Source organism: Odontesthes bonariensis, chromosome 6, assembly GCF_027942865.1.
Source record: "Odontesthes bonariensis isolate fOdoBon6 chromosome 6, fOdoBon6.hap1, whole genome shotgun sequence".
Lineage (NCBI taxonomy): Eukaryota > Metazoa > Chordata > Actinopteri > Atheriniformes > Atherinopsidae > Odontesthes > Odontesthes bonariensis.
In genome coordinates, this window is record NC_134511.1 from 9,193,028 (window position 1) to 9,217,481 (window position 24,454).

Consider the following 24,454-nt stretch of genomic DNA (forward strand, 5'->3'; position numbering starts at 1 on the left):
CGGTCCCTCAAAGCATTTACAACTGTTGCATTACTCTTGGCAAACCTTCTCCTTCTTGCCGTAAGATTCTATTCAGTTGCTCAACAGTTCCCAGCCTCCCACGTGTGCATGCACCCACATGCATAAAGACTTCACACAAACTGAAGTGGTGCCCGTATGCATTCAAAGAAAAATTCCCCAGACCACACTTTCCCCACTTTGACTTTAATTGATTAAATGTGGGAAGAGTTCTGTGAGATAAGAAAGATGCAGATGAAGGTTAGATATGTCAAAAACGCTTCACTTCCTCGTATTTTTCCATTTTGAAATTTCAGATTTGTGACCCTGTAGATGTGCTGACACAGGCCTCAAATCAAAACAATAGTATGTGGTCATCACACTTTACACATTGTCTGTGGGGCTTGTTAGTTTGTGAACCTAAAATTTGTTGAAATGTGCCCTGAAAAAGTTTTTTTTTTTTGCAGATAGGGAGCTCTTTTGTAGTTTTCCATTTCATCTATTGATTAAGACAAATTAAACAGTTGTACTGTTATCAGGTTTTGAGCCAATGGTATGACATTCAGGTATTAGAGGGGGCCTTCAAAAATGTATCAGAAGGAGAGTTGTTGATGCTCATCAGGCTGGAAATGGTTACAAAGCCATCTCTGAACTTATTTTATTTACCGATGAGTCGAAATGAGAAGCATTGCTTCTGGAGAAAGGGAAAACAGCACATTCAGGTATGGAAACAATCTCATCTGAGTTGGTTTTATCCTCATTGAGGCCTATTTTTCCACATTTTGACCACAAACATTTGGTAGAACTAACAAAACAGTGAATTCTAAAGGAAAATGTCAGAATATCCCTTTCAATACTGACATTTACCTCTCATAAATATTCCATATATAATCATTTCACTTTAAGTGCATATTCACAGTGTGAGCAGCTACTGTAATGCGTCGAAGAGCAGAAAGATACACCATCCTTTACAATCCTGTCTGTCTCCACAAAAGTTTCTTTAAAAAAACAAAACATTTTTGGCAGAGAACAGAGCAGAGGAGTGATTCTGCCGGTCTGGGCACGTGTGAGTCTGATGCCAAATTTCTGCCTCTTCCAGTCAATGATAGCAGATCAGACTTTCACTTTCGAAGCACCTGTATAAAAGCACCTGCAGCTCACTCTCCTGATCACAGCAACACCTTCGCCCTCCTGCAGAGACTCACTGAAGCAGCCAAGCTGAGACCAGACCCACCAAGAAACAGAAACATGGCCTCTCGAGTTGCAGCTCTGCTCTTGCTGGGTATCATCTGCTTTATGTTTGCAGCAGGTAAGGCGAATATATTCATACAGTCAGCTTATAGCTAAGAATGCTCTCAGATATGAGCAGGTTATATGGGATCTTTTAGGTTAAAAACTATAGATATTTTCAGATGAAAGCTGTGCATTCCTTTAGCTTTCACAGATCAATCTCTCTGATGTACTTGTTTCTTTGTCACCCTGCAGCTGAGGTTCCACTGGACTGCTGTCTGAAAGTGAGCCAAAGACGTTTGCAATCCAAAAACATTGTGAGCTACAGCGTTCAGGATGCAGGGAAGGGCTGCGACATCAGTGCTACTGTGTAAGCGCCAACCGAGATTGAAGAATCACACATTCATTGGAGGAAATGTTTCCCTGTCCTATGCTCCTTTTCTGTTGCCCAAAGGTTAATCCTGACTCTCAATCTGCTTTCTCAGGTTCGTGAATAAGTTGGGCAAAAGCCTGTGTGTCGTCCACCCACAAGGCAACCCATGGGTGCAAAACATCATCAACATCTTGGACAAGAAAAAACAAGCTAATCAGTAAACAAGGTAAAAGCAGTGCATGTGAACGTGCGACGGCGTGCTGAATTCACCTAAAATGCATCCACTGTGCGCAGGATAATCACTCAATGCTCTGTTTTTTTTAACAGCTGCAGAGAAATGGAGAGAAAAAGTGTCTGAAGACTGAACTCAGAGCCGAAGACAGAGACGTTTCCATTTCTGTTCAGAGTCCCTGAGTGGTCATGTCGTACTGTAAATGTTTGAGAGGATGGAACCTGTGAGGAATCATGGCTTCATCTTATTTATGATCTGTTTGCTCATTTGCTCCCTTTTGTATTATTCTTTTGTGTGATATGTTTTGTGTAACACTGAGAGTTAAATAAATTGAATGTGAATTTTTAAATCTTTGTTACTGTCTTCCTTTTCACATTGAAACACAACAATAAAACATGGGTTTATTTTCCTGATATTCATTATATTAGAATGTTTCTGTATGCAAGTTTCACTTATATTAATAAAAAGAGGAGATGTTCATTCACATGAAACCTTTAGATACAATGTTACAAATAATTTAACAAAGGAAAGCCTTAAAATGCATTCATTCAGTGTCATTGAATAAAGTTCAAGCAAATAAAGCAAATAAAGCAAGACAAAACCAACACCACTGTGATGGGGAACAAAATACATTTTAGCACCAAACTACAAATTGAGTAAGAAGTGTGTAATAAAAGCAGCTGTTCTCTGCATCTGAATGTTAACTGTAATCCAGGAGCTGATACAACAATGATGACTGATGATGGTGCATGAATGAAGGAAATGACTGAGTCAGTTATCGCCGGCTGAATAATTACTGACTCCTATAAAAGCTGAACGCTGGTGGGCAGCACTCAGTTTTCAAGTCTCTCAAGATATTCAAATAAACGACTCGTTTCTACCAGGGACGAACCAAATGTGGAATCGTGGGCCAACACAGATGCCTGTGTTAAAGAGTTGGCCACAGCTGGTGGTTTTTGGAAAGACTGCTCTGAAAGCATGGAGAGCAACGGGCAGTGAGATCACAAAGAAATTTGTGATCGTACGGATGATCGGACAAAAACTACAAGCATAGAAAGCTGCTGCTCTCAAAAAGTTTGCTTACCACTGCTTGAACAAACGAGAGTGCGAAAAATAAAAATAAAGTTTTACTGATGGAAAAGAAGAAATGAGAAGCATTGGGTTTTGAGAAAGGAAAACAGGGCATTCAGGTGTGGAAAACAATCTCATCGGAGGCGGATTCATCCTCATTGAGGGCTATTTTTCACATTTCGGCCACAAAATCTGTTAGAACTAACAGAGCAATGAACTCTAAGGAGCACTGAGCAATGAATTCTCATGGAAAATATCAGAATATCCATCTGTGTGGACTAAACAAGGTGAGGCTGCGTTTCAGCTTTATGCTCCTAACATCTGGAACAACCTTCCAGCAGATGTGAGACAGGCCTCAACTCTGACAATGTTTAAATCCAGGCTGAAAACAGTTCTGTTAAGCTGTGCATGTGACACCTGAAAGTATTTTATCTGCACTCTTCACTCTGAATTTAAATAATTAATGTTATTTTCATTTGCCTTTTGTGATTTTATGGAGCTGTGAAGCACTGTGAATTGCCTTGTGTATGAATTGTGCTCTACAAATAAACTTGCCTCGTATGTGAACTGGATCTCAAGAGAAACTGAGTTCTGCAGCAAGACTACAACCCAAAGAATGAATTCAATGTTCAGGAATGGTGGAGTCAAAGTCCTGACCCTGGAAGAAGATGAAGTGGGCAGTATAACTAAAGAAAGTGACCAAAAGAGTGGGCTAAACTTCCCCCAAGCTGATGGACAGAACTGTCTTACTGCAAATGTTTAGATGTAGTTACTGCTGTAAGAAAGGTTTTTCAAGTATTTGCCTCTCATAAGTATTCAATGTATTATAATTTCGCTTTAAGTGCTCGTTCACAGTGTGAGCAGCAACACTTTGGCTGATTTTACCTCTTACACCTGCAGCTCTTTCAATGCTGACACTTAAAAGTTACAGTTGAGATCATTTATTTCTTCGGCTTCAGATACAACTGTCAACATTTGAACCTTTATAGATGTAGATTTAAATCAGATCCATGAGTTTTCCAGTTGCAGTATACATCAGTTTCTTTACATGTTGATGTTAACTTGTCAGTAAATGGTTCAGCTGTTTTTCTTTTTTATTCCCAAGAGAAAAAAAATCATCAGACTGCGAAATGGCAAATTACAAAAATGCAGAATTTTGGACGAAAAAAGTGGCAGCTACTGTAATGCATCGTAGAGCAGAAAAGCACACCATACTTTACAATCCTGACTCCACAAAAGTTGAAAAAAATATAACAAACATTTAGGCAGATTTTTGGCAGAGAACAGAACAGAGGAGTGATTCTGCCGGTCTGGGCACGTGTGAGTCTGATGCCAAATTTCTGCCTCTTCCAGTCAATGATAGCAGATCAGACTTTCACTTTCGAAGCACCTGTATAAAAGCACCTGCAGCTCACTCTCCTGATCACAGCAACACCTTCGCCCTCCTGCAGAGACTCACTGAAGCAGCCAAGCTGAGACCAGACCCACCAAGAAACAGAAACATGGCCTCTCGAGTTGCAGCTCTGCTCTTGCTGGGTATCATCTGCTTTATGTTTGCAGCAGGTAAGGCGAATATATTCATACAGTCAGCTTATAGCTAAGAATGCTCTCAGAGATGAGCAGGTTATATGGGATCTTTTAGGTTAAAAACTATAGATATTTGCAGATGAAAGCTGTGCATTCCTTTAGCTTTCACAGATCAATCTCTCTGATGTACTTGTTTCTTTGTCACCCTGCAGCTGAGGTTCCACTGGACTGCTGTCTGAAAGTGAGCCAAAGACGTTTGCAATCCAAAAACATTGTGAGCTACACCGTTCAGGATGCAGGGAAGGGCTGCGACATCAGTGCTACTGTGTAAGCGCCAACCGAGATTGAAGAATCACACATTCATTGGAGGAAATGTTTCTGTGTCCTATGCTCCTTTTCTGTTGCCCAAAGGTTAATCCTGATTCTCAATCTGCTTTCTCAGGTTCGTGAATAAGTTGGGCAAAAGCCTGTGTGTCGTCCACCCACAAGGCAACCCATGGGTGCAAAACATCATCAACATCTTGGACAAGAAAAAACAAGCTAATCAGTAAACAAGGTAAAAGCAGTGCATGTGAACGTGCGACGGCGTGCTGAATTCACCTAAAATGCATCCACTGTGCGCAGGATAATCACTCAATGCTCTGTTTTTTTTAACAGCTGCAGAGAAATGGAGAGAAAAAGTGTCTGAAGACTGAACTCAGAGCCGAAGACAGAGACGTTTCCATTTCTGTTCAGAGTCCCTGAGTGGTCATGTCGTACTGTAAATGTTTGAGAGGATGGAACCTGTGAGGAATCATGGCTTCATCTCATCTATGATCTGTTTGCTCTGTCCAGCAGATGACTTCAGTGTGGCTGAAGTTTCTGTTCTGTATGCTTCTTCTCATTTGTGGAATAACTTTGGTTCCTTTTTCTACCTTTTGTATTATTCTTTTGCGTGATATGTTGTGTAGAGATAACAAGATTTCCCTCGATTGGCCCAAATTGTGAGGCCGAAACAGACATTAGGAATAAAACACTGTTCTGTTCATCATAGTCATGCATGCTGCTTGTGAAAAGATACATTGATGGTGCTGTTATTGTACTGACAAAGTGTAATGAGATTGTTCCAGAACTAACACTGAGAGTTCAATAAATTGAATGTCAATTTGTAAATCTTGGTTACTGTCTTCCTTTTCACATTGAAACACAACAATAAAACATGGGTTTTATTTTCCTGATATTCATTATATTAGAATGTTTCTGTATGTAAGTTTCACTTATATTAATAAATAGAGGAGATGTTCATTCACATGAAGCCTTTAGAGACGATGGTGCAAATAATTTGACAAAGGAAAGCCTTTTTGGTTTTTTTTGTCAGTTATTTTCCCTTTGATACCAGGGAGACATGAAAAATATGGATTTAAAACAAATACTTTTTCCAGTTTTTAAGAAAACAATAATTCTGTCATACTAATGTTTAACAAAAGGGCTTCTTTACAACGTTTAATCAAAAAAGATAATTTGATTATTTGGTGATGAAAAATAAAAGGTTCACAAGTCTTTCTAGACTGTTAAACCTTGTCAACATCAAGCTTTATTCTAACCCAGCAAAATTAAATGTAGATAAATCTTGTCAGTTTCAGGGTAAAATAATAAATACAGCACAACTAGGACACACCAGATAAATGTTGATATGATGCTTTTCTCCTAAAGAACATTTGCAGTCAACACGCTGAATATCATCAGAAAGGGATTGTTGGCATATCTCTGCATCCCCAGTTTTTAGAAACTCCATTGAAAGTCCTCCAATGAAAAAGTCTTTTCCATTAAAGCAAAACCTTAAATCTGTCATTTGTTCAATTATTTGACTCATTATCTTACAGACACAAGTACAAAGGAAAACTAAACTGACCGACCTTCATGATGCTCGGTGCATTTTCAATTGAATACAGATACAGAGTACAGATCCGCTCCCATACCGTCACAGAGCTGGCTGTTACACCTTTCTCTGATAACAGCCGGGAAGGTCTCTTTCATCTTTGGCATGTTGAGCAAAAAAAGAAAAAAGAAAAAAAGGTAAAGCTTCTTTTTGAAAGTTAGCACCTCAAACATGGGCTCATCTGACCACAGAACGCATGTCCGCCGTCTTTCTGTCCATCTGAGATGAACCGACCAGAGGCAAACTTAATGTTGAACCAAAAAGTCTTCATTCATCAAACTAAGTGCACACTTCAACTGGAAACCCAAAACTGAACTAAAAACAAGCACAACAAAGCAGCAGGACAGAAAAAGCCATGGGGTTAGGGACAAAGACAAACTGGGAAATGACTGAGAGACATACTGAGCAGAGGGACAACAGATTCACTCTAAACAGGAGACAGATGTGAAATGAGACAAATGAGGACACCTAGGGGTAATAACAAGAACAGAGTGACTAAAACTAAACCGAGGCCTCAAAACAAAAGCTAGATACTAAACAGAGAACCCAAATTCTTTTGACAAAAACAAGAACGCGACAGAATCTAATACAAAAAATAAAACAGAATACACAGAAGAAGAATAAAGCTCTCTCAAAATACTAAAACTCAAACAGAATTTAACCAGAACTAAATCAAGGCTCTCAAAATAAATCAGAGTTTAAATCAGAGTATTGAAGCAAAACAATGATTTTAATTAAATCCAGATAACTGGAACGAACTAAACATGGAAAAATCAGGTGACTAAAAGGCAAAGAATAAACTAGAAAAGCCCATAAAACTAAAACCCCATGAACATCACATGAATCCCCAACATCATTCTTTTGTAACATAGTCTCAGGTGTTGATGCAGGACTGTGTTGAGAGAAAATGGTTTTCTAATGTACTCCTCGGGCCGTGAGGATATATTGAAAATGATGACGTGACGTTTTCTCATGCAGTGCTGCCCCAGGGCTCTAAGGTGCTTTCTGTCCTCGGTGTTTACACACTGAGAATTCCCCAGACTTCCTGGGTGTCTTTCACAATATGCTAAACTGAAAGACCAAAGCCCATTGGAATTCTGCAATATTTTTGGGAGTTTATTGATGATTTTCCGCTTGATTTGAGCACAGAGTTGTGAGCCACGACACATCCTCGCTCGGAGAGACAAACCCTTTGGTGGCTGCTCCTTTTATACCCAGCCCTGACACCCTCACCTCTCACCATTCAATCTGTAGCTGTAGAATGTTGCAGAATGCTGTTACACTAAATCTTACAAACTTAATTCATTTTCTACTGTGTTGCTGCTATCGAATTTCAAATGTATTAATCTTTTCTAAATACAACGTAGATGGTCAGCAAAGACAATGAAAGTGATTTTTATTGGACTAAGTCAACAGATTAGTTTTTGTTGAATTTTAGAAACCTTCAGGAAATAGAATGGTAGTTGTCTGTCATGAGCCACAGAGCAGCTACAGGTCGATGCAATGCCAGCAACAAGAGGCTTTAATTTAACGGTTTGCTTTTCTTTCCATTTCAAAATATACTCTCTGTCAATGTACCATTGGTTGTTTGAACTTCTGCACGCTCAGATGTGCAGCACAGCGCGGAAGTTTTGGGTATTTCAGAAGTTGAGATTCTTATCTGTCTTACAATAATGTGTGATTCGAGATAACAACCCACCTTCTGACCTCTGAAAAGGAGACATCAGAGAATCAGTGATGACATTATTCATGAGCATCTTCACTTCAATTCTACCTTCAGTGTATGCAATTTTAGCTCAATATACTGTGGGAAAAAGTCAACCTTATCTTACATCTCTGTAGTAATCTGTATTGTTGGGTCTTTGGAGTCCAGGAAAGAGGCTACAAGAACTGAAGCCATTGAATCTCACGCAGTCTGTGTCGACAATCTCTGGTTCTGTTTTTGGAAAAAGCTTCTACTGATTGTATCTGTTGACTGTAAGATAAACTTTGGCGTGGATGTGTATGTGAGTAAATGCAGTGAAGCTCTTAAAGGCATACAATCTTACCAGTGTTTCTGATCTAAACTAGATTTAGTCTGCAGCCTCCGTCCTGGTTTTGTTGTTTAAGAAAAGAAGAAGATCTTTCATGGATCTGAAATTATGAAAGGTGTATAGTTGGAATTAGGGGATTTTAAAAAAATATCTATTTTTGGTTTATATTTTCTCATCAAAAACGTATTCTTCTTTGTATCACACAAAAGCTTAAGTTTGAGAATTTTGCTTCAAGGTTACAAACTAGTTTCTGTAAATTATTCCTGAGATTTCTGGGAAATTCAGAGGCAATGTCAGTGCTGGTAAACAGGAAGCTTCTTTTGACTCTGTTTGACGTCCTGAGGATAAGACAGTCCTGAACTCTACATCCACAGCTGGCTGATGAAGATTAACAGCACTCTGTGGAGTTTCCAGCCATGCATGCTGGTCCGGTTACTCAAGACCACCCAAATATAGGAACCCCCCCCCCATTTGTTTCAACTTCCTTGGATGGATCTTTTGCAGGTGTGCTTTTGGAGCAAAAAAGAATGAATTTCTTTCAGTTTCATTAACAGTGGTTGGCCGTCTTATTCGAATCTCATCGCTAAATATTTAGCAATTCATTGACAACCTTAAGTCATTTGAATTGAAAGTTTAATTGTAAGTGTTGTATCACACATGTCAGCCGAAGTCGTGTTTAAAAACTACTGCTTCCATGTCAATTAAGAGCCAGACGCTGCACATCAAATGCACTTGATCATCAGTAAGCGTGAGCATCTCTATAAAAGCCGAAGTTTTGGCTGTTTGCTGATCTGGAGCATTCAGGTGTGCATTTACAAAATGGCAAATAAAATGAAAGACATCAGTACTGATATTAGAGAAGCAATTAATGCTGCCCATCAATCTGGGAAGGGTGATAAAACCATTTCCAAACTATTTGGAGTCCATCATTCTACGGAGAGAAAGACTTTTCACAAGTGAAAAACGTTCAAGACAGTTGTCAATCTTCCCAGGAGCGGACGTCCCAACAACATTACGCCACAGTCAGACCGTGCACTGCTCAGAGAAACTGCAAAAAAAACCCCCGAAAGCTTCATCTGAGATCCTGCAGGCCTCAGTTAGCATGTTAAATGTTAAAGTTCATGACAGCACAATTAGAAAAAGACTGAACAAGTACGGCTTGTTTGGAAGGGTTGCAGGAGAAAGCCTCTTCTCTCTATAAAGAACATGGCAGCACAGCTTAGGTTTGCAAAGCTGCATCTGAACAAACCACATATAAATCAGAGTATTGAAGCCTCATAACAATACTGTAAACAAAAGAAGTGATTCCCAGAGTGCTAATCAAATCAAAATACCTTGAGAAGACTTTTCCCATCAACACTTTTACACCAACAACAGGTCAAATGGCCAAATACAATGTGAAAGAGGTCATTGTGGTAAAAAAAAAAAAACAGAAGAAACTCTCTTTCAACTCTGCAGTTCCCCTGAAATTGTTAGGACTGTTCAGATCTCATAAGCTGCAGCCTCAGTTCTCTCACCACATCAGCACGCTCAGTTTGAGCTTATTATCAACAATGTACTTATGTAATGTTAATTATATTAGAAATATTTGGAAAAATGGACCAGATGTCATCACAGCTTGGATGATGATTTAAATGAAGGTAAACACAAGTGAAAAAACGGTGATTAATAAAACTCACAGTGTTTTAATTTGGCTCAGAATTATTGTCTGTGTTTCTTTCAAATAAAATGCTTGAATTCATCTGCATCACCTTGAAATATCCAATGGGCCAAAACTGCATGTTTACACTGTGGTTAGTGTGGTCACAGCTCAGTACGGGGCAAACGTGTTCTTTCCTGCCAGATACTCTGCAGATACAAAAATGTTTCCCGTAACACTCTGAACCCAGTCCCTTCAGAAAGACTCTGGACTCCTGCCAAGATTATCCTGAGGCAATAACAGGTCAGTCAACTTTTTCTTTACAGTAATTGCTTTGATGGGGAAAGTCCCAGATAGTAAATAAAGAGAACAGAGGGCAAATATTCAGGCTGTGACTTACAAGAAAACGAAAGTTATTCTGTTAAACTGAACATAATGTGTGCTCCTGGTAATGCAGTTGGGAGCAAATAGAAATAGTTCTGAGAGCACAAACTAAATTTGTATTAGTCAGAAAAATGTCAACATATAAATGCAACACATTCAGAATGATGCTGACTTCCTCAATACAATAAGAGAGGAAGAGAAAAATGTTCTTTACAGGCAAAGTGTGCAAATGTGGTGGTGTTGGTTTCCTCAGAATCCCTGTGTGGCCAGAAACTTGTTTCATTTTCCAACGAAAATTAGACGGGAAAGTACAGTCGAGCCGTCTCATAATGCAAGTGTCCCTTCTTGTTCTGGGTTTTGATTTTATTCACGTATGGTCAAACGAGTTTGCAACCATGAAGGTGAACAGGCCTGCGGGGTAGATTTAAGAAAAAAAAAAAAAAAGCAGAAAGTAATGTGAACACAGCACGGAGTCTGCTCATGTATCATCTCAAGAATGAAAAAGAACGGTGTGAACAAGCAGGTGTGTATTTGTAAAGGGTCCACGCCCTCGACAAGTCTACCGTGAGGTGAGGAACTGTGCAGTGCTTTGTCTGACAGAAACCTGGTGAAAGAACAACATGCCGGACTCATCCTTTCACATCAACGGCCCACAGCTCGGAGCCATCTGATGGGAAAACCTCGCAGGGGAGGACTCTGTATGCGCATACACAAAAGTTGGTGTACAAACTGCAAGCTGGTGAACAGCCGAGAAGCACTGCAGGAAACTTTAATCACGTCAAACTGACAGACACTCTGCCCAGGTTACACCAGCATGTAAATATACCAACATGCAGTAAGAACGCTCAGGGTCACATGTTCACTGACGGATGCGGTGAGAACAGAGGCGTCCCCCAGCCTCAGCTCAGCCTCTCTGACCACGTTTCCATCATGATGATCACCAGCTACCATCACGGCGTGGCCCCAGAATGCTTCCAGTGTGAGGTGAGGCGGATCTGGAAGAATAATTGTCTGTCCTCAGCTTCATCTCTAAGTGTGTCGATGATGTCACCGCCACCAAGACAGAGATCAGCCACCTGAATCAAAAAAAGGTCAGTTCGATGAAAGCCAGGGATGCTGCATTCAGCCCTCAGAGCGGCCAGAAGACAGCTAACTGCGGGCAGCTGACTGCAGACATCAAGAGGGCCAAGACCACATATGCTCAGAGCATCCAGGGGCTTTTCTCTATCAATGACCCACGCAGCATGTGGAAGGGCATCAAGTACATATAACGGATAACACCAGCAGAGGTGCACAATGCCCAAGGGACCCTACCCTCCCTGATGCACTCAACAACTTCTTTGCCCCGTTTGAGGACCCCCGACAACCTCTCCCAGCACCAGACTCACCATCCCACCCGGGGAGGCACCCCTCAGTGGGATCCAGGCAGATGTACGGAGGTCCCTGCAAAGGATTAGCTGCAGGCCCTGACAGCATCCCAGGGCGGGTATTGAAGCACTGCGCCTTTTAGCTGTCAGAGGAGTGAACTGATACCTTCAACATCTCCCTCTCTCAAGCAGACGTTCCAACATGCATGAAAACATCCAAGATTATTCCAATCCCCAAAAGCTCCACAGCGACAGGCCTTAACAACTACCGGCCCTCACCCAGATAGTCATATATGGCCCACATACCCTCGTGCAGAAACTACAAACACTTTGAACTGAGCACCTCCCTCTGCAGCTGGGTACAGGACTTTCTAACCAACAGACCACAGACTGTTAGAGTCCGGGGTGACTGTTGGAATAGTTGGGTGCAGCCTCCCCTCCACCACAGACATCTACAACAAAGACCAGATGCAGAAAGAGGACCTCCTGCGTCATGAAAGACTCCATCCATCCTGCACATTTACTTTTTGTCCATCTTCTTTCGAGCAGAAGCCTGCCGAGCATCCGGAGTAGAACCATCAGACTGAGGATAAGCTTCTTTCTGACTTATTTATCTATTGCACAATCCATGAATCTCAACCTCTGAATGTACATTGTATTTATTAAAAGACATTTTTGCACATTACCACTCTGTTGCTGTACACTTCTTTACAAATACTTTGATAGCTGCTTGGTCACGTCGTTCTTTTTCACTCTTGAGATGATAAATGAGCAGAATCTGCTGTACTGTGTTTTTGTTTAGTTACTGTTTCACCTGTAATATCCTCTCCCTTTTTAAGACTTACTTAGACCTCACCAATGTCAGTGAGTTACAAAGTTACAAATTTTGTTCCATCTCATGTAAGTCCTGACTGGAATGGCAATAAAGACTCCTTGAATCCTTGAAAATGAACCTATCGTGCGTTATAATTGTTGAATGATGATTAAAAAGTGCAAAATATTGTGGTATGAAAATACATTGTGTTGCATTTTCAACTAAAGCATGCGTTGCCATAACTCACGCTTCAAAGAGGTCGTGATTCAAAACAATTCAAACAAGCTTGAAAGTCAATATTTGCACATGTAAGCACCTTTATTCTTCAGCACAGCCGGAAATCTCTTAGACAAGCTTTCTTTGTAATTTTCTTAAGAAGTCTTTAGGAACAGTTCTCCAATTTTGAGGAAGTTCTTTTTAATGTTTCATCATTTTCATACAGTTTGTAGACGTGTAATGAAATGCAGTCTGTTGATCTGTGTCATGGCTATTTATCCTTTTATTGATGACTCTCTTAATATGTGATGCAGTTGCTGTTGTGTAGCACTTTGGTCAGCTGAGGTTGTTTTAATGTGCTATATAAATAAATTTTGAATTGAATTGAATTGAATCCTTTTCACGAGAGGCGACAACCTTTGCAATGAGGACCCAGTCGAGCACGGCAGTGGTGTAACATGTCTCATGTTGGGAAAGATTGTTTTTAAACTTTATTTTTTTCATACTTATGATGTGTTTTCACTTCTTTTGAAATTCCGTCTGGTTGGATTTTGAGATTAAGAACGATTTGGTTAGGTTTGGAAACACATGGCTTGCCATGAAAATAGAACCTAAATCTTCCTTTTGTTGTCATGGCCCGGCTTTATCACCCCTTATCCCTCTTGAGTCTAGTTTCCCTTCCTATTTCCTGGCCTGTCAGTCTTTCTGTCTTCAGTCGGTCTAGGTGCGGCCTGCTGATTATCAACTCCATCAGCCTTTGATTCAATACCTCCCAACATTATGTCTGTGTGTCCTTCTCTCCATTCATCTTCAGTTTGTCACTATAAATCTTGCGGAACATGACAGGCCACTATTGAAATAAGACAAGTCAACTCATGTATGGTGATCAATCTGGACTTATCAGTCCTCATCAGTGTGACATCTTCTGTGTCCACCCATTATTTCAAGAGCTACTCTCTCCAGCCTCCTCTAAAGGGTCTTGAGTCATTGGTGTCTCTGCATTTAAAGTTGACATTTTGAAGGACACTATTTCGTGTTTAAAACATTTAAAAAGGCACATATTACACATTAGGCACATAGTTGTGAGCATTGGCACAGCATTATTTAGGGTGGGGGCTAAAGGGGGAGGAGAGGACAGAAGGAAAAGTGAAAGTGGTCACTCGCATGCATATAAGCAGCAGTGCACACAGAGTGGGTCACTTCACTGCCTTTGCTATACTAGGGGAGGAAGAGCAGACTCCACAGCAGCCAATCAGCCTCCAGAGAAACCAACCTCACCAGCTCCATCAGACATGGCTTCATGGAGGGATGCCAAGCTCTTCTTCTGCATACTTTTCATCACCTGCTGCTTCACAGGTGAGTTTTTTCTCCAGCTCGGTTAGCTTCCATCGCCCTTGAGCAGAAGGGGTAACGAGACACTGCCAAAACTATATTCCACCGAGACAAGAGGAAGCAATCTGTCGAAGTGTTTCACTTTGGAATTTCTCCAAAAAGAAAACTAGCTGTTCAAATTTTGACTCGGCTTAACACTTCGACTTTTATGTCTGCATTTCAAAAGTTGGCTGCTTCTGATTTAGACAGTAAAATGTACCTCAGTGTGTCATGGAAAACATTTATTAAAAGCATCTATCTGGAAAAGGGAGAAGTCAGCAAAAAGCCCTTAAACATGACAAGGAAATCTCTCTTTCAGGGTTGACAGACAAGGAAGAGGTGCTTTAGATAAAGAGAAGTGGTCATTTCTTGGACTTGAATTAAAGCTTTGATTTATTTATACACAGATAATGATGAATGTAAGATATAAAATCTAGAAAAACAATCGTTTCAGGGCTAGGATCTGTGCAGAGCTAAAAGAGAATTCAGAGAGTAAAAGAGAATAGAAAACAAGTGGGTGATTGTTGATTCCTACGAGGTGTGGTGCTGGCAATCCCCTCTTCTGCGCTCGTACTTTGTTGTCGATTACAGACAAAGATTAACTTCACGAATACATTCCAGACAACCTCAGTGAGGTTTGATTACGTCCAGTTCGTTCATTTCAACACATGAGGACAAGGACCTCTGTTTTTATACCTATTTTGTCTCTCCATATCCAATTCTTTATCACCTCAGTAGAGCTTTTGTTATAAAAGGATTTCAGGATGTAAGTTACATTTCCTGTTGCTTTCACAGCTTTATATTTGCCTACTTGCCATTTTAAAAATGAAAAGGATGAAAAATTCTGAAAAAAAACCAAATATATGCTGTATCAAAAAGACTTTGATGACATTGATCAATACTTTTTAATGTTTGGCTGTCATTAAAAGGGAAAACGTGTGCAGGACATTGAGCTACAGAGGTGGCAGGCTGCATTTGGTTGTCTGTTTCACACATTTATGCATCTCACTGTACTAAACATTTCCTCTGAAGCTCTAACTAGGTGCCAAAATTGTTTCACGGGTATAAAACTTTATTGTTCAAATGTGTGATGGACTGGAAAGGACCAACCTGCAGCACCTCACATGCACTTAGATAACCTCAGAGACAGATGCATGAGACACGCATGCTTTGCAGTAGCTCTTTATTACACTGAAAAAAAGTGACTTTTTGGTGAAGTAAACTCTATTAGAGTAACTGTCATCATTTCTACCTTGTATTTTTAAGATTCAGTAAGAACTAGGGCTTCTTAAGTAAAATTAAACATTTTATTTATGTAATACATGAATTATGGGGGAAGAGTAAGTTTTACTAAGGTTTCCTCAGACAATTTAAATGTTTAATAGTTGTATGTACATAAACCTAGAAATACTACATAAACTTTCCTCTGAAAGTGTATCGTAAAAATCTACTAAGTTACTTCATAACAGCAAATACTACAGATATATGAAATTTACTTAAAATTTTAGAGTAAACTGATGTTCCTGCCTATGAAAAACGAGTAGACTTTACTTAATTTGTTTAAATAAATATAACTTAAAACTTAGATGCAATTAAGTAAATGTTACTTAATATCTTCACAACTGTTATGTTTTATGGTAAGTAAAATTTACTCGATACTGGCAAGTGAATGTTACTTGATATTGCAGCATTAAATATTACTTAAATCATTTGAGTGCAAATACTTACAAAGGGTTTTTTAAGTAAATTTTACGAGTTGCTTTTTTCAGTGTACTCTCTGCTCGACTTTACCTGTTTTCAATTTGTTTATAGTTACTAAAATACCCTGAATGAATCGAGTCTTGGATTTTTTGTAAGTGGAAAAGGTAGTTTGTAATTTACCTTTTCGTGAGATGCTGTAGTTGTCTTGTTGCTAGGAAACTGTTCAGACAGACTGATGCTCCTCCTCCACGTGCTCCACATATTCCAGTGATTTTCCTTGTTGGGTTTGAAGGAGCGACCAGAATGGAGTTGTTCTTGTTAATGCAGCTGCAACATTAAAACTTCTTACTGAAACTGACACTTGAGGCCGACTGTTGGTGCTAACTCATCTGAACCTCTCTGTCTTTCAGTGACACTGGCTGAGATCCCAATCGACTGCTGTTTGGCGGTAAAAAATCAGACACTCCCAAAAGCTATTCTTGCAGACTACTATCAACAGGCCAAAGGTTGCCAGATTGACGCCACAATGTGAGTTTATTTGGTTTACTTTAGTAGTAGCATGCTGTAATTCACTTGAAGTTACTGAGTTGTCACCCTAAATTTTGGTGTGATCTGGTGTTCTTGCAGTTTTGTGACCAGAAAAGCGAGGAAACTCTGTGTCCCTCCCCGTGAAAAGTGGGTGCAGCAGCTGATGAGCCATGTCGATGAGCTGCAAAAGTGCTGCAAGAAAGCCAATTACAAGGTACCACCAATCTTTTCTGCTCCCCCTCACTTTAAAACAGTACATTGTAAAATCAGTTTGATGTGCCAAAATTTCAGAGCTCACAATTTCATGGTTTGGTACCAGAAAAAACTAAGCTCTTAAACAATCCATTTTTGGGCGAAAGTGGTTGGGGTGAATGGTGCCGCCAACACAAAGATGTAATTCTAGTGATCTTTATGTCATGTAAAATACCACCAAAATATCATAAATATAAAACTAAATACAAAGGTGCCTAAAAAGAACATAATAAAGGGGGCATTTGAATTAGAATGATAACTATAGCAACTACATGCTGTCCACCTGCATCAGTGGTTTCATCAAGATTAAGATTATTGTCATGTATACATGCATACACACAAAATTTGTCCTCTGCTTAACCAGGTTGGCACCTGTTGACACACACATGCACATGCACATGCACATGCACATGCACAGGGTCACACACTCAGAGACAGATGCCAACCTGGAGCGGTGGGCTGCCATGAAGCGCCCGGGGAGCATGGGGGGTAGGGCACCTCAGCCGTGACAAGAAGGTGGACTGACACCCCTTGCTCAGTGGATTATGAGTAAAGTCATTAGTAAATTAAATCTGAACGTCTCCTACCTATGTTACTTGAACCAGGACAGGAACCATAAATGGGAACTCAAAAATTAAAAAAAAATTGTGAAAAAAGCCACAAAAAAAACTTTCACCAACCACACTTCCTGCTTAAGTCAGACGAAAAAAAAAGAAAAGAAAATTGTAATGATAAACTACTTTTTTCTTTGTGTAAACTCCATCACGCTTCCTTTAACTTTAAGTGAGTGCAAAACCGCAAATGGCTGTGAGTCAGGAGGGTGTACAGATGCCAAAGCCTGATACGGGACGGCATGCTGAAAATCCCAAATCCTTGCCTTAAAGTCACCATGTTCGATGAGAGCCCATTTCTGCCCATGAGATAGAAACTGTCTCAGTAAAGGAAGTTGCATCATGGTTCTGACTGATTGCTATTAGGGGGAAGCATGCTTAGTGTAATGGTGTAACGCAGTCCACCAGAGTTCCTGTCTCTGAATAGTTCCAGAGTCCGGTCTCTAAATACTTGTGTCCCTGCAGGGAAAACGCTGCTCTGGGGTGAAGCCGAGATCAAACAACTTGTGATCCAACCACAACAGCAACAGCAACCGCAAGTCGGAGAAGGGAAGGAGTGCATCAAACCTCTGAGGAGATGAATATAATCACAGTGGTTCCCTAAATTACCTTATGTCTTTTATAAAAAAAAATGTTTGTTTGAGTTGGTAAATTAATAAAACATGTTTAAGGACTTTTGTTTTATGACAGTTGTGTTTTATGTGTTGAGTGTGTTGCCCCCTAAGCTAACTAATATCTCAGGTAGAGGAAGTTTAGATTCAATGCAAGTTAATCTTGATTCTTTTGAAATAAAACCTTATTTTGTCCAAATCTTGTCCATGTCTTTGATTCTTTGTGTACTCAAAGGTGACTGTAAAATGTAACAATGATAATAATGATCCCCACTGCATCACTGCAGTTAAAGAAACATTCACATCGTTCTTTTGGGGGATTGAATAGTTTTGATTAAAAAGAATACTCAGGAATAGTGTCTGAATCTCACTCGCATAAGACTTTTAATCATGTTGCAACAAGGGAACAGCGTACACGCAGAGGCTGTGGTGCTATTGTTCAAAGATACAGAGTTCTCAGGAAACTTTTATAGGGTAGAGTGGACAGAGGCTTGCTTTTTTGCTGATACAAGTCGTGGGATATTCCCTTCTGCCCTCCTGGAGCAGACAGTGGTGCTGATATTGCCGAGGCTACGGGACATTCCCTTCTGAGAGCAGACAGCGGTGACCTCTGCGAGTGCAGCTATTATTCTCATGCATAGGTGCAATGTTTGCAACATAAGCAGTTACACAGAAGTAGAGCTGATTATGTAGGCATAAAGAACAAAAAAACATTTTTCTGTCACTTTTACTGATAACGTAAGCATGTGAAATCGCTTAAGATGGTTTTAATACATGGACATTAGATTTGAGCATGTGCATTTAGTGTCATGGTGATTCAACTTGGTGATGAAAAAGAACCATATGTCCACACAGCTTTATAAATCTGTTGAATAGAATACATTCTTTGTCATAAAACTACACACAGATTTAAGTGTGAAACATCGACGAGAAGCAAAACTCAAAATGCACGTGGAAGAACTATCTTCACAATAACTGTGCAAGAAAGGGTCAAAACTAAAAGGAGAAAGGATACTGTCGATCAGGAAGTTGAATTCAAATTGATGTACTGGTCTCAGGGAGGACAAAATACAGGACATGTGAAATGAAATCGGAGAGCAGACGTTAAAGGCAGTTAAGTTTAACATCTTTATCCAGATTATCTTTAACTTGAGACGTTAAGAGGCTTTTTGGAACCTCTTCCGTTCAGGATAACTAAAGGATTGCATTTCACTTTTCACTTTCTGACAGAAAAAGCTGTAGCATGTCTTTGTTTGCTCAAATTTCACGGGAGGTTACGAGCCCAAAAATGGAAGGAAATTTTCAAGAAGGAAATACGATAAAGGTGAAGGTGCTCTGATAAATGCAACTGAATAAAGAAGTTTCATGTGAATATTTAGCCTCAACTATTTGTTCTGTCATGCTGCCAAATGCCTCTGAGTTTGGACAGTCCCATAAATAAAGGGAAATGAAACCAAAATTATGTTTTTCCAAGGAAGCAATGTCTACATCCTTTAAGGGGACAAAAAATTAAAAAAATACAGTATTGCACTGCAGTACAGATTGCTCTCACCTAGAGATGGGGAAAAAAAATGAACACCAAACATCTGACGATATTTAAATACTGAATTACCAAAATCTTATATCCTGTGTATATTCAGCCACCTGTGCAATAGAAGCAACATCCACAAAGTGTAACGTGATGCTTAACATGTTCCAACAACATGTTTCAGTGACTTTCCAAGTGTCAAGTCACTGAAACGTCATCAAGCAAAGAGTCAAGTTCAATACTTCAGTGAAGTTAGTTTTAAGTTGGATATTCGACAGACATTCGCAAAACACTCCAACATTTCAAGTGCACTCGTATTGCAGACTTTACAGTCAACACACGGAGAGGACGACTGCAGCGTGTACCAACTTCCTGTTTTCAAAATAAAATAAAATTAAAAAAATGTGATGAGCTACTGTGTATAAAGTTATTGAAAATTATGAACAGATATAAAATGTAAAAATAAAAGGTGTATCTCATGCAGCCAGTGTAGTTACATGATCCCACACTGATTTGGAGTAAATTCATCACATGACCTGGAAGCTATTGAGCTAAAATTTACTCACTTCCCTAACATGGGCTGTGTTTCCCTCTTTACAAACATCCACAATTCATAGTAGTCTTTGCCGAAACCCGGGATTGAACCAGGGACCTTCAGTCTGCTCTCCCAACTGAGCTATTTCGGCTACGAAGGGCTACAATGGCAGCTTTCTTGTGAAAAGTAAAACTGGGGAGCCAGTTAATATTTACATATACATATTAATAAAAAATATGAACATAACTAAAATGTAAAAATAAAAGGTGTATCTCATGCAACCAGTGTAGTTACATGATCCCAAACAGATTTGGAGTCAATTGATCACATGACCTGGAAGCTATTGAGCTAAAATGCTAATATTTACATATAATAAAAATTATGAAAAAAACTAAAATGTAAAAATAAAAGGTGTATCTCATGCAGCCAGTGTAGTTACATGATCCCACACTGATTTGGAGTCAATTGATCCCGTTATCTAGAAGCTATTGAGCTAAAATGCTAATATTTACAAATAAAAATTTATGAAAATTATGAACAGATGTAAAATGTAAAAACGTAGAAATAAAATAAATAAAATAAAAAGGGAAACCCTCGGGAAATAACATAGCAAAGGACACACGGACAAAACGTGATAAAAAACAGGCAAAAAACACAAAAACTTCGGCTTTCTCGGAGCTGCTTTAAAGGGATAGTTCGCCTCTTTTGACATGAAGCTGTATGACATCCCATACTAGCAATATCGTGCATGAACTATAGGTTAAGAAATTAACCCCGGTTCTCTGAAACACGAGTGAGGTATGTCACTATGGGACATGCCCCCTGTGCTTCTCCCCAGAAGCAATTTTCCACTACGCCAGTCCTGACTGGCAGACAGACGTGTCGGACTGATTTTGGAGGAGTGACTTCCTCTCCCTTATAAGACCGGGGCATCATGTCGTCTATTCAATCTGAGCAAAGTACACCTCTTCCTCGCTCCAGGCAAAGAGAATGATCTAGTGAGATACCTCACTCATGTTTCAGAGAACCGGGGTTAATTTCTTAACCTATAGTTCTCTTTCAACATTCGTTTCGGTATCTCACTATGGGATATAGAGACTCCCGTATTGCCAGACAATCATACCTCGAGGACCAGTTATCAAAACAACCACAGTCACATAGGTAGCCCTATATCTGTCGCAGAACCCGCGCGCAGAACTGTGTGAGCCAACGTGGGTACCGTAACATCCAATCTGTAAAATCTGGAGATAGTGTGAGGCGTAGTCCTAGCAGCCGCACATATCTCCCCAATAGAAATGCCTTGGAAAAATGCCCATGACGCGGCAAGAGCACGCAGCCCTGAGGGGGGTTGAAGCCCCTTGCTCTCATAGGCCAAGGATATAGCCTCCATAATCCAGCGTCACAACCGCTGCTTCGTAAAGCTGGATTTACAGTTGACGAGTCGTGACGTCAAAATGACGTTTCAGGCATGGCGCTTGCCTTGAAAAGACGGCGCAGTGCGTTGTCATGCACCAGTCGATATTTGTAACTTGGCTGCGCCGAGAACGACAAACCGGATGGATCGATGTGAGACCAGGCTCAGTCAAGAGGTGCGTTTGTACAGGCACCTGTACGAAACTGCAGTGAAAGAGCACAGGGACCGCGTAAACTCCCAAAACTGGTGGACAGAGATTGGCAGAACTTTGGGGAAAGAGGGAGAGTTCTGTAAGAATGTGTGGAAGAACCTATGGGACAGATACGTGAAGGCAAAGAAGAGGGCAGAGACTCCAAGTGGTGATGCCGGGGGCTTCAGACCTTCACCTCTATTGACTGAATTGTCTTGGCTCACGAACTTCGTGAAACACAGAAATACACGAAGCATTTCATCTTCCAGATACTGCAGCAGCATCATTGATGACAGTGTTCCTGGTCTTGACAGTGGCATTGTTTACTTTTCGACTTCGTTGTAGAACACTGTAAAATAATAATTTTATCATCAAATCAAATCAAATCAAATTTATTTATATAGCACATTTCATGTACAAACAATTCAAAGTGCTTTACATAAAATAAAAGCATTGCAGCAGGAAGTGGAAGAAGCATTAAAATACATCAAAGAATATAAAGAGAAACAAATAAAATCATTTAAATTAAATTAAAAACAAGCAACAGTCAAAATAAGTTAAAAGATACCGTGCAGATTTCATGCATAGACACATGAGAACAGAAATGTTTTTAACCTGGATTTAAAAATGTCTACATTTGGTGAAAGTTTAATCTCCACTGGCAGTTTGTTCCACTTGTTTGCAGCATAACAGCTAAATGCTGCTTCTCCATGTTTAGTCTGGACTCTGGACTGGACCAGCTGACCTGAGTCCTTGGATCTAAGAGCTCTGCTGGGTTTATATTCTCTGAACATATCACAGATGTATTTTGGGTCTAAACCGTTCTGGGATTTGTAAACCATCAGCAGGCTTTTAAAATCTATTCTGTGAGTGACTGGAAGCCAGAGTAAAGATTTTAAAACTGCTGTGATGTGTTCAGATCTCTTAGTCCGGGTTAAAACTCTAGCAGCAGCGTTCTAGATGAGCATTCTGGAAATGCTGGTTTTTTGAGATAATTCCTTTTTACCAGTTCACTTTCCTATGAGACTCATGTGTTTTGGTTAATCCAGGTTTTTTTAGATAATTCCTTTTTACCAGTTCACTTTCCTAACATGGGCTGTGTTTCCCTCTTGACAAACATCCACAAGTCATAGTAGTCTTTGCCGAAACCCGGGATTGAACCAGGGACCTTCAGATCTTCAGTCTGACGCTCTCCCAACTGCGCTATTTTGGCTAAAAAGGGCTAAAATGGCAGCTTTCTTATGGAAAGTAAAACCGGGAGCTCGATCCGGGGAGCCATTTAAAGGCCACAAAAATGCAATAATTGACTGTTGTAGCTGAGGAAGAATGCCTCCTGTGTTTTCATCAATCCAGTTTTTTTTAGATAATTCCTTTTTACCAGTTCACTTTCCTAACATGGGCTGTGTTTCCCTCTTGACAAACATCCAAAAGTCATAGTAGTCTTTGCCGAAACCCGGGATTGAACCAGGCTACAAAGGGCTAAAATGGCCGTTTTCATTTGGAAAGTAAAACCAGGAACTCGCTCCGTGGAGCGTAGACGACAAAGCTGGGGAGCCAGATAAAGGCCACAAAAATGCAATAATTGACTGTTGTAGCTTAGCAAGAATGCCTCCTGTGTTTTCGTTAATCCAGGTTTTTTTAGATAATTCCTTTTTACCAGTTCACTTTCCTAACATGGGCTGTGTTTCCCTCTTGACAAACATCCAAAAGTCATAGTAGTCTTCCTGGGTTCTGTGCTCCTTGGGGGCTGTTGGTGGCCTGGGTCTGGGGGCCCTCTCGGCCTGCTTCTGATTGCTGGGGGGGGGGGTTGTGACACTATACACTGATATTTAAGCATGGTTATTATGTGGGACCATCTATGTGTATTGCATGTTCATGCACTGACACTCACACTCTCACACATTCATTAGCCCAGTAGCATGCTCACTAACCAGTTGTTGTACTGTCCTGTGGTTTAAGGTCACCTGTGTATCATATGAGATTGCTGCTGCTTGTGTTTTTTTGTTTGTGTGTTTGTTCTCTGCTTGTCTGCCTACAGGTGCTCCTGGTGCTTCTAAGGTTGGATTCCCCACAAAAGCCGTGAATCGTCTTCAGTTTTGTATTTACAGGTGTAGCAGCTGGTTGTCGGATTTTTCATTGTTTTTTATGTTTGTCTCTTCATGTTTCTGTTCTTTTTTTTCTCTTCTTCGCTTTCCCTCTCTCTCTGTCCCCCGGTCCGGTTCGGCACTATTATCATATCATGTTAAATATTGTAACAAAAATAAATAAATAAAAATGAGTTGATGGGCGTCAAGGGGAGCTTTATATTCATAAAGCTTCCCTTGGCATAGCAAATGTGTTTAGCATAAACGGTACTCAGATTACAATTCTGCTGCCATAATGCTGGACAGGACAAGGGGAGAAAAAAAAAAAGTAAACTTGCGTTCTAAGCTACTTGAAACACTTTCTAAGGCTGCATCGAACGGTAACGTTGTGTCCGCTGCCATGTTGGATTAACACTCTACAAGCTTCGGTGTCGCGCATACACGTCGTCATCGTCTTGCTGCCCCCCCCCCCCGTTCTGTGATTGGTTCCCTAACTCAGGCAAAAATAAGGGCAGTGGTTTCCAGGCTGCCTTTGCAGTGTGAATGAAATCGCGCGCAAAGCAGCATGGGAATTCCCAGGCTATGTAAATGCTGGAGTTTTTTTTAAATTTATTTTGAAATACGTGTTTTTATGTTGAAACAAGTAAAACAGGAAGTTGCGCCGGTTAGCTCCGGGAGCTTCACACAGAGACCGAGGAGCACCTGTAACGGTGATTTTATTTTTATTTTATTACTCCATGCTTCGTGGTGTTTGCTGTAACTGTGTGACTGATGCATTCAACAGACTTTCACAATAATAAAACCTGCGTTAATGCGCGATCAAATATT

General features: G+C 40.2%; 3 protein-coding genes across 3 annotated transcripts; all 3 read left to right on the forward strand.

Moving 5' to 3' along the window:
• The first annotated feature begins 1,170 nt into the window (after positions 1-1,170).
• LOC142382802 (C-C motif chemokine 21-like) lies at positions 1,171-1,966 on the forward strand. Its single transcript, XM_075468922.1, has 4 exons — positions 1,171-1,306; positions 1,483-1,597; positions 1,713-1,826; positions 1,928-1,966. The coding sequence occupies exons 1-3, from the start codon at positions 1,246-1,248 to the stop codon at positions 1,819-1,821; spliced, it is 285 nt and encodes a 94-aa protein (XP_075325037.1). The 5' UTR covers positions 1,171-1,245; the 3' UTR covers positions 1,822-1,826; positions 1,928-1,966.
• A 2,364-nt stretch (positions 1,967-4,330) lies between these two features.
• On the forward strand, positions 4,331-5,582 carry LOC142382803 (C-C motif chemokine 20-like). The gene is made up of 4 exons (XM_075468923.1): positions 4,331-4,466; positions 4,643-4,757; positions 4,873-4,986; positions 5,088-5,582. The coding sequence occupies exons 1-3, from the start codon at positions 4,406-4,408 to the stop codon at positions 4,979-4,981; spliced, it is 285 nt and encodes a 94-aa protein (XP_075325038.1). The 5' UTR covers positions 4,331-4,405; the 3' UTR covers positions 4,982-4,986; positions 5,088-5,582.
• Positions 5,583-13,987: 8,405 nt separating this feature from the next.
• On the forward strand, positions 13,988-18,074 carry LOC142382804 (C-C motif chemokine 4 homolog). The gene is made up of 4 exons (XM_075468924.1): positions 13,988-14,157; positions 16,284-16,401; positions 16,501-16,615; positions 17,730-18,074. The coding sequence occupies exons 1-4, from the start codon at positions 14,094-14,096 to the stop codon at positions 17,772-17,774; spliced, it is 342 nt and encodes a 113-aa protein (XP_075325039.1). The 5' UTR covers positions 13,988-14,093; the 3' UTR covers positions 17,775-18,074.
• The last annotated feature ends 6,380 nt before the right edge of the window (positions 18,075-24,454 follow it).

Coding starts and splice junctions, on each gene's coding strand:
- LOC142382802 (XM_075468922.1), top strand. CDS start 1,246: ATGGCCTCTCGAGTTGCAGCTCTGCTCTTGCTGGGTATCATCTGCTTT. Junction 1,307..1,482: donor CTGCTTTATGTTTGCAGCAG/GTAAGGCGAATA, acceptor GTCACCCTGCAG/CTGAGGTTCCACTGGACTGC. Junction 1,598..1,712: donor TGCGACATCAGTGCTACTGT/GTAAGCGCCAAC, acceptor CTGCTTTCTCAG/GTTCGTGAATAAGTTGGGCA.
- LOC142382803 (XM_075468923.1), top strand. CDS start 4,406: ATGGCCTCTCGAGTTGCAGCTCTGCTCTTGCTGGGTATCATCTGCTTT. Junction 4,467..4,642: donor CTGCTTTATGTTTGCAGCAG/GTAAGGCGAATA, acceptor GTCACCCTGCAG/CTGAGGTTCCACTGGACTGC. Junction 4,758..4,872: donor TGCGACATCAGTGCTACTGT/GTAAGCGCCAAC, acceptor CTGCTTTCTCAG/GTTCGTGAATAAGTTGGGCA.
- LOC142382804 (XM_075468924.1), top strand. CDS start 14,094: ATGGCTTCATGGAGGGATGCCAAGCTCTTCTTCTGCATACTTTTCATC. Junction 14,158..16,283: donor CATCACCTGCTGCTTCACAG/GTGAGTTTTTTC, acceptor TCTGTCTTTCAG/TGACACTGGCTGAGATCCCA. Junction 16,402..16,500: donor TGCCAGATTGACGCCACAAT/GTGAGTTTATTT, acceptor GTGTTCTTGCAG/TTTTGTGACCAGAAAAGCGA.